The 9,822-nt window shown below is 35.9% G+C and overlaps 1 protein-coding gene across 2 annotated transcripts; it reads right to left on the bottom strand.

Moving 5' to 3' along the window:
- Positions 1–1,837: 1,837 nt before the first annotated feature.
- On the bottom strand, positions 1,838–6,916 carry LOC308389760 (uncharacterized protein). Of its 2 annotated transcripts, XM_080871286.1 has the most exons (7): positions 6,859–6,916; positions 5,397–5,456; positions 5,113–5,135; positions 3,827–4,871; positions 3,577–3,723; positions 2,895–2,996; positions 1,838–2,721 (listed from the first exon to the last, which is right to left on the bottom strand). In XM_080871286.1, exons 3-7 carry the CDS (start codon positions 5,118–5,120, stop codon positions 2,416–2,418), a joined length of 1,608 nt encoding a protein of 535 aa, XP_080727412.1. In that variant the 5' UTR covers positions 5,121–5,135; positions 5,397–5,456; positions 6,859–6,916; the 3' UTR covers positions 1,838–2,415. The 2 variants fall into 2 exon arrangements, with proteins under 2 accessions (XP_080727412.1, XP_080727413.1); XM_080871287.1 differs by lacking the exon at positions 5,113–5,135 and having other exon boundaries at positions 6,859–6,894.
- Positions 6,917–9,822: the final 2,906 nt, after the last annotated feature.

The raw sequence follows: 9,822 nt of genomic DNA, 5'->3' as shown, positions 1-9,822 counted from the left end.
CAAGAAATATCGCAAGACTGGTTTTTCTAAGGTTTTATGGACTGATGAAATGAGAGTGAGTCTTGATGGGCCAGATGGATGGGCCCGTGGCTGGATTGGTAAAGGGCAGAGAGCTCCAGTCCGACTCAGACGCCAGCAAGGTGGAGGTGGAGTACTGGTTTGGGCTGGTATCATCAAAGATGAGCTTGTGGGGCCTTTTCGGCTTGAGGATGGAGTCAAGCTCAACTCCCAGTCCTACTGCCAGTTTCTGGAAGACACCTTCTTCAAGCAGTGGTACAGGAAGAAGCCTGCATCCTTCAAGAAAAACATGATTTTCATGCAGGACAATGCTCCATCACACGCGTCCAAGTACTCCACAGCGTGGCTGGCAAGAAAGGGTATAAAAGAAGAAAAACTAATGACATGGCCACCTTGTTCACCTGATCTGAACCCCATTGAGAACCTGTGGTCCATCATCAAATGTGAGATTTACAAGGAGGGAAAACAGTACACCTCTCTGAACAGTGTCTGGGAGGCTGTGGTTGCTGCTGCACGCAATGTTGATGGTGAACAGATCAAAACACTGACAGAATCCATGGATGGCAGGCTTTTGAGTGTCCTTGCAAAGAAAGGTGGCTATATTGGTCGCTGATTTATTTTTGTTTTGTTTTTGAATGTCAGAAATGTATATTTGTGAATGTGGAGATGTTATATTGGTTTCACTGGTAAAAATAAATAATTGAAATGGGTATATATTTGTTTTTTGTTAAGTTGCCTAATTATTATGCACAGTAATAGTCACCTGCACACACAGATATCCCCCTAAAATAACTAAAACTAAAAACTACTTCCAAAAACATTCAGCTTTGATATTAATGAGTTTTTTGGGTTCATTGAAAACATGGTTGTTGTTCAATAATAAAATTATTCCTCAAAAATACAACTTGCCTAATAATTCTGCACTCCCTGTATGTGCAACCATAAGTACAATAGTTCAGGAAACATGGTAAAATTTCTCCACTGACTAAAAGTTTATTGCATGGATATAAAGTGTATGAAAGTGCAATAAAACTTGTGGAACACAAGAGGAAGGAGATGAAATTCTACCAGAGAGTCTTTACACTGTAAAAACTGTGACTAGAGGTTACTTAAAAAAGTTATGGCAACAAAGTGACACTTGAAATAATTAAGTAGATTTTAATTTCAAAAGATTTATGTAAAATGTAGAGAAAATGTTAATTAAATTCAAATAGAAAACAAAAGTAGATATTATTAGAATTAAACTGTAAATATGTGTTGGATTTAGGGTCAAAATCTCAAACTGAAGGTTGAAATTGCCCAACTTTACCAAAAAAAATAATTGATATGAAATAAGTCTCTGAGAAAAATTACTTTGAATTTACTAACTATCTGGCAAATGTTTAGTAAAAACTTCCTAAAATATCCATTACAAAGAAATGAAATCTTCTTGTTTTTTCAGTAAAACTCAAATTGGATTCAATAATTTTCCAAATAAACCTTAAAAATAATGACTGAATAATAAGAGAAAATGAAATGAATTTAACTTATTTTCTGAGTAAAATGAATCAATTTCACAAAGAAAACATCAACACAGTAATTTGTTTTATTGTGGAAAATAAAACACAGTAATTTATAATATAACATTTTTCTGCTCGTATACACTGAATTCTCATCAACAATCTCCTGATCTCCTAAATACATTCCTCTGCTGTAAATTTGTTTTAGTGTCATAAACAGTTTATCACACAGCTTTGTGTACAGAGCAACAGCAACATAAACTGCATGAATGTAAACCAGTTTTGTAAAAACGAAATTAATCTTTAGATTAGACTGTAATATCAACATGAACCTGAAATTTGAATATCCTTTACCGTTTCCTTTATCTCTGTTACTTATTTATGATTGACTAACAAAAACTTTAGTTAGTCAATCTTTTGTTAAATTGAATCACTCAATATAACTGTAGAACAAAGGTTTTTTAACTCATGTACATGGAATATCAATAATGTAAATCAACCTTTTATCCCAATTTGGATGTTTAACCTGAGAAAATCTAAGACACATGTAAGAGGAAGTAACATTTCTACAGCTACAGGACTGCACTTCTGTTAAATTTTAAAGTTGTTTTAAACTAATGTTTTATAGTAACATACACTATAAACAAAGAAAAGCTTCACTAGTGATTCCTCCAATTTGTTGCCTTTCAAACAGAATATTCCTAAGAAACTTGTAGGTAATAAAAAACAAACATTAAAATGAAGAGCACAAATACAGCCTGACACATTGCAGGTCATTTGGGTAAGACATGAATAAGTTGAAATTATTTTGAAAACTGAAAAGATAGCTGCATCTAACAAAGACAAACCAAAGGTTTTCAGTGAGCTTATTTCCCTTTCATTCTTTCAGAGTCCTCACTTAAGCCAATAACTTGTTCTTGAGGCTGTTCACTTTTGGTGAGAGCTTAGCACAATCCAGTTCAAGGAAAGTTTTCTGGAATACTTCCAAGGTGTATTTTAGCTCTTTGGGATAGGCAAGATCGACTGCATATGTCAATCCAACCAGCATTGCGCATGCTCTTGGAAAATTGCCCAGAGCAGGCATAACTCTCACACCCTCCAGCACAATGCCAATGTCATCCTCCTCAGATCCAACAGCCTTGATTTTGTAGATTTTCATCCTCTGTTCAGAAAGATCTTGTGACACACCATCCTCATCAGCATCCTGAAACAACAAACACATGAGTTTTCTGACTGTAGTTGCACACATGAAATATTTCCTGGACACATCCTGTAGCTGAATGACAAATAGAACATGATAATGCCTCAAATTATTTGAAACTTGACAAACACATATGATTAACAAAAACAGAATAATGTTTCTACTTCAACACTTACACTGTACTCTTTGATCAGTTGATCAATGGACTCCCCAAGGTACACCATCAAGCACCGAATAACCAGATTTCTGGTTATGTCATTGCTAGGATTGCTTGGTGACTGAAAATGAGCAAGAATTCCAAAAATTACCATCAGATAAGTGACCATTTATTAAGACAAAACTGTGAGAATTGGCAGTATTAAAAAAAACCTGTTAAATATCAAATTATCATCACATGGAACATTATGTGCGATAATTAGCTGATGTTAATGCACATGCCTGGGTGCTGACAGTCAACACAAAGGTATTGTCAACATGCTTGTAAGCTTCAATCTTTAAATGTGTCGTTTTAGTAAATTACATTAATTTATTCTTTTAGTTTTTTATCTAATTTAGTTTATGTTCGTCAGAAAGGGTTTTTCCTTCTTGGGACAAAACAAAAACCCAGCAATACCTGTACTTGTGTTTTTTTGTTTGTTTTTTGTTTGTTTGTTTTTACTAAGAATAGACATGTATTTAAAATACAATTAAAACATGAAACCCATAATTGTGTTGTTAATTATATCAGTGACGTCCTGGCGTCCTCTTGCACTGACAAAAACATGCAAACAAATTAGTGGAGCTGTGCACCATGCAAATGAAATTTGACAAAAAAATTCTTTAAATAAAATTCCAAGCTGAAATGTCTGTGGAAAATACCTTGGCTATGATAGCCTGCAACTTCAATCCCATGGCTCCCCCCTTGGAATGGAAAAGGGCCAACAGTTTGGGAGTGTACTCATCCAGCATGGACATGAATTTGGGTTCAAGGTGTACCAGGGTGATCCTGTAGAACTCATCCTGCAGCTGAACGACAAAAAAAAACATGATGCGGCCTCAAATTATTTGAAGTTTGAAAGATTACATTAAAAAAAACCAAAAGCCCACCCAAAATGAATTTGGAACTCACATGAGATGCCTCAAACAAAGCTGGCCATCTGGCTTTGATGTCTTCAATGCTGGGGGACAGGTTGACAATTTCATGTCGTCTATGTGCAAATGTTTTAGCCATTTTTTCTTTTATCACTTTGTTGTTGTCTCTTTTCTTGACTTCAGTAAGCAACTGAATTCTCTCTTCTTCTTGACTGTCCTCATCTTCACCTGCTGGATATGGCGGAAGGTAATTTACCTCTGCTTTCCGAGGCTTTTTCACTTTATTTGCAGACTTCTGGTCACCTGGACTCTTGTGTTTCATGGCATTGCATGTCAACTCAGGAACACCAAACCCTCTAAGTTTTGTACGATAATTGGCCATCTTGTATTTGATGCTTTGTTGCCAACCATAATAACCTGAGAAAGAGCCAGGTTCCTTGAGACAAGGGTATTTTGTCACAAGTGCCTCAGCAACATAACTAACCTGTGCACTTGAAGGATAGGCCGTAAATGTAAATATAGTTTCAGCCAACTTCTCAAGAATATCAGTCTTTACTTTGGAGGTGGGCAGAAGATTTCCATTCTTTTTATACTCCTCAGTGGCTCTTTCCAGGTACATCTCAGTTTCATATGCAAACTGTGGAATGGGAAACTGTTTCGGCCAGGGCTCACAACGTTCTGTGGTCTTCTGCCTTTTGAGAATAATGGTGTCCTGAGAAGAAGTAGTTGCAGCAGAGTCTGCATTGGATACAACTGACTCAGCATATGAGGAGTCATAGTCAGACAGTTGGCCAGAGGGGCCGCCAAAACTGTCATCAACCGGAGTCAAGCTTAGCATGACTGGGGTGATGACAACAACCTTCACAGTGTCTTTGTCTTTTATCTGGTCAGCTCTGTGAAGAGTGAAGTAGTCCTGGAATTCTGGGTCAAAATACTGAAGACTGAAGTCATTTGAAATCCCAAAAGTATCCTTCACAACACTCTGCAGCTCCTCCAATGTTGGTGGGATCCCTGATGGAAGAACCAACTTCTCGATTTGGTCATCAATAATTACACGAAGCTTTGCCTCCATCTTGTTCAACCTAGAATAAAATGTAAATGGGCAGAGTTAAATTTCCCTTCAATTAAATAAAATTAGTTATTACTTTTCATTTATACAATAGTTGAGATATAAAACTATAAAACAAAAAGCACACTTCAACACACCAAATGTTGCAAATAACAAATACTTGGGAGATGTACATGTTATCAAGTTTTTGTTGTTGTCGTTTTGTTTTTTGTTGTTTGTTTGTTTGTTTGTTGAAAAAGATTTGCATATCTTACACTGCCATCCCATTTGCCAGGTCCTAAAGTGATGGAAAAATATATATCTAAGAATCTAAATAGTTTTTCATGACAAATGTAAGAGCATGGATATCTATACACATTTGATGTTGAGATTATAGAGAAGAAGAAAAAAATCCTACAAATAATAAGCAATTATTTTCTACTTATTGTTTTTACAAAAACAAATAAGTTAGATTAAGTGGGGTCAACTTGGTAATTTTATGCCGCTTCAATTTCAAAACCATTAGTTTAATTTAATATAACATGTTATCACAACTTACTTTATAATGCACAGTCTACATGCTGATCAGGTGAATTTAAGTTGAGGGATCTTCCATTACCTGAAAGGAAAGCAACATTATCATTAATAGCAGTCTCCAAAATAAAAAATTTACACAAACACACGCAGTCATTCCAATAGATTAACACATTTCAAAACATATAAGGACGTTTACTGTTATTTTCTAATAATGATTCTACAAATTTTCTGGTGAGATATTTACTCTTAACAGTAAATATAAACTCACTGACACTGACTTAACGCCTCTAAACGAACACAAACCTTTAGAGCACTTTTGCAAATATGCGATGTCTTGATAAACCGAGCAGGTATTTGAAGTTTACACAGCACCTCGCATGAAAATATTTTAAAAGTTTGTCCAAATTCATGGGCTGCATCCTCCTGAGGACCCGGCCTTCGCGGTCTACGTGGGCCGGGTCCCCAGAAGGTCGGGTAGGCTGGAAGTAAACGGCTGGGGAAATCTGACGGTCTAGCCTTCTGATTAGCGTCACCGCTGTCTCGGTGGAGTTTAATAAACTCAGCCGTCTGCTCCTTGCTATCTAAAATATAACAGGACACTGGAGTAAATTCTCGACTGTCTCACACTTTTGTTTAATCAGTTTTCTGTTTCACGTTTATTCAGCTGTGTGAAAATCCCGGAGGATTAATAAAGTTTTGTTTTATCTAATCTAATCTAATAACTTTAATCTCAGCCAAACCGATTTACTCACGAACAAATAAAACACCGAAAAAACCAAACAATAACATTTTTAGGTTGTCTAAGTGACTTATACATTACGTTTAAACTGAGTAGCGAAACCCCGCGGTGATCTGAAAATGATGTGCCGGGAATTGTGCCGTTCTCAGCGGCTTCAGTGACCCTCGAGCTCCCGGCTTGCTATCGAGCTGGTGGGTAGCAGATGCTCCGAAAACGTCGAAGCACTTTTGCAAACATGCGATATCTTGATGAACCGAGCAGATATTTGATGTTTACACAGCTACTTTCTCGCCTGAAAATATGTTAAAAGTTTATTTTGTGACCCAGAAAGATTAGTAAGAGTAATTTTAAAACTTAGTAGCGGCCGCCATTATTGGAAACTGGAGTTCGAAAAACTGACTGTGGCTGACAAAATCACTCACAACTGAGCGCAAAACATTTTCATGAACTTTTAAACGTGGATGAAAGACGTTAAAACTCATCGGAATATGTCGTTGATGTTTTTTAATACGGTAAAACATGTGGTTAGTTAAAGCTGTTCAGTAACACAGTCGTGAAGGCTTGGAAAGTGACCTTGTGCTAGCAGTCCACTAACTGCCATTTGTGTAAAAATAAGATACTATCATTACAGTGATGATTATTAATAAAATTTCGACGTATCATACTGTTTAAAACCTTTACTCAAAACCGATATACGTTATTGTTTAAACCGTGTCTTATATTTGAACAAATTAAGAAGTCTTACCTCTGACAAAATGGAGATGTCCACTCATGAAGCGCGTGTGTCCTGCACGTGGCACAAAGGATTATGGGCGGAAGCGTTCAATGATTAAAATGAAAATGCTTTCATCAGTTAAATCTATTAGATTTCTTAAATTTTTTTAGTACTCAAACATTTTTTTTAAAGTCTACTCAACAAACCATTGCTGAATTTACCCCAAACAAAACTGTGTAAATTTAAATAACTGAACATCTCAAAATTGTTGAATTTTGCTTAGATTTGATTAAAACTACTCATACACGTTTTTACTGAGTAATAATTACTATTACTCTCCTATTAGATTCTAATTAACCCCAATCACAGTTTTTACAGTGTAGAGGCTGAGACAGAGGATTGACAGCCCAAATACAGTTAGGAGTTTTATCCGAAATTTTTTAAAAGTCAGTATTTAAGATGGAGAGGAAGGGCCCCTAAATAAATCTCCACCTCAGGCTCTGAAACAATAGGGATCGTTCCAGGTGGCTATAGTCCTGAATTCCCAGTCTTTTAAGGAGTTATTTTCTTTAGCTATCACTGTGACATTTTCAAGTTATCTAGCGCGCGTGCACAGACACAGACACACACACACACAGACACGAAGAAATGAGCAGCTTCTGTTGGAGCCTCCTGAGATTCATAAAGTTAAGCACTGACCATCTGCTGGAGTAGTTTGTGTTTATGTGTGTGTGTGTGTGTGTGTGCGTCTTTGCGAAAAGTTTTATGGCAAGAAAACTCTACAAAACTTTACCGCAAAGTTTCAAAAGAAGGCTGTACTACCTAAAAATTGGGACTCAATATGTAACGAAGCAAAGCAATTCACTACATCCTTACTGCACATGTTTATTTAAAATAATAATAATAATAATAATAATAATAATAATAATAATGATAATAATAACTTAGATTTTTGTACAGTGCTTTTCAAGAGGCCCGAGGATGCTTCACAGAAGATTAAAAATGAACAGAAATATCGAAATGCACAAATAAAGCTAGAGGTTGAAGGTTTTGTTGAACAAATGAATTTTGAGTAGTCTTTTTTGTTTCTTGGAGGCCTCCATAGACAGGGCATTACAAAGTTCATATGGGGCGGTGGGGGCCACCATGCTGAAGGGTCTTTCTCGAAAGGTATTTACGAGTAAAGGTACAAAGAGGCCTTATGATTAGTGCAGTAAGTCCCTAGAAAGTTACCTAACTTGTATTGTTTTTGTAATAAACCACCCCATGATTCAATAATAGCCTACCAATAAGTTTCCTTTATATCGCCCTGTCTTCTTGCTACATCATCCCGCCAGACATGCTTGTTATTTGAGAGAAAGTGTCATAAATGTCACAGAAAGATATTATTAGGGGCCTGACAGATGATTTTATTTTACTACACAGAACGTTTAACCACACAGTGAGGTTAACAAGATAAGATGATATTCAGACTCAATGTTCCTGGGTATGAAAAACAAAAAAGAAACCCACATGAAAAAAAGACATGAAATCCACAGAGCCATGAGTTTTAAGGCTTAAAGATGACAAAATACCTCGCAGTAATACATAAAGCTTACTTCACAACAGTAAGGTAAACAGTGGGAAAATAGCTGGATAATGAATAAGGCAAATATCATAACCAAAGCTTCCAAGGTTTAGCTTAAGCTGAGTCAGCAGATCAAAAATTTATAGATGATCTGGAAACCATGAACAACTATACAGGAGCCAATCCATCTGGTGCACAAAGAGATATTTCAGAGGATTATTGAAAATCTTGACATAAAGGCAGCATGATTCATTCTCTGGAAAGGATTCACAACCACTTACCCAACTAGTAAGAGGGAGCGTACATCCTTAACATGTTGCCAATCTATCGCAGGGTTAACACAGAGGCAGGCAGATGGTGCACACTCAAAATCAAACCTACAGTCAATTTAAATTTTCAATTTAAAAATAAGATAAGATAAGATAAGATAAGATAGAACTTTATTAATCCCTCGGGTGGGTTCCTCTGGGAAATTCGACTTCCAAAAAAAGCACAGCAACGACCAAAGTTACAGTTACAGAACTGTTATATATATATATATATATATATATATACACACACACACACACACACACACACATATATAAATACAGAGACAAATATAAATAAAATATACAAAGGGGATAAATAGAATAAATAGGAATAAAAAATAAAAATACAAGTGAATTGCACATTTCAAGTATTGAGTCTATTGCACTGTTGACTATTTACAAAAAGTATTGCACAAGGTATTGTACAGTGAGGTGCCAAAATGGTAATCTCAATATAAATATTCCTGGACAGGTTAAGGGAAAACATACAAACTCTACACAGAACTCTGAGTGGCAGAACCAAACCAACCCCTGTGCCATCTAATGACACTTAATAAAGTTTAGTTGTTAGGGATATTTCAGTCCTGCCCAAGGCTGATCAAAATGTCCTTTTACATCACAGTGAAGAGTGAAATGCAGGGGACCATGAGTCATGTAGACATCTACATTTAAAAATGTCTTCCTTTTATTTTTATTTTTATTTATCTTAGTGCAACAACATGCTTTGTTGGTTATTTGGTCATTTGTTTGCAGAACCCCCCAAAAATAACTAGAAGAACGCAATAAATCACAAATCAGAAAACTCTTATGAACCAATAACAACACACCGTCTTCATCTTAAAGGGAGTTTTGCATGTAGAGATGGTCTCATCAAATCTTTACTATATAAAATAAAGGTGTGATGATGGATTGTCTTTATATAGATAAATTAATTAAATAGAATAAACTAATCAGGAATATGTTTACTGAGATAACAGATCAAGTGAGGCTGAAGACTTTATACAATTTGACTTACTTTTTGAAACTGGAGTCACTGTAACCTGCTGACCATTAAAACTAATGGAATTTTAAAACATTTTGCCTGTGACTTCACTTTTCAGCTATAGCCATCTTTTT

The sequence above is a fragment of the Rhamphochromis sp. 'chilingali' genome, assembly GCF_963969265.1.
Source record: "Rhamphochromis sp. 'chilingali' genome assembly, chromosome: 21".
Lineage (NCBI taxonomy): Eukaryota > Metazoa > Chordata > Actinopteri > Cichliformes > Cichlidae > Rhamphochromis > Rhamphochromis sp. 'chilingali'.
The sequence above is the reverse complement of the archived record's forward strand: the minus strand, read 5'-3'. Positions and strand labels throughout refer to the sequence as shown.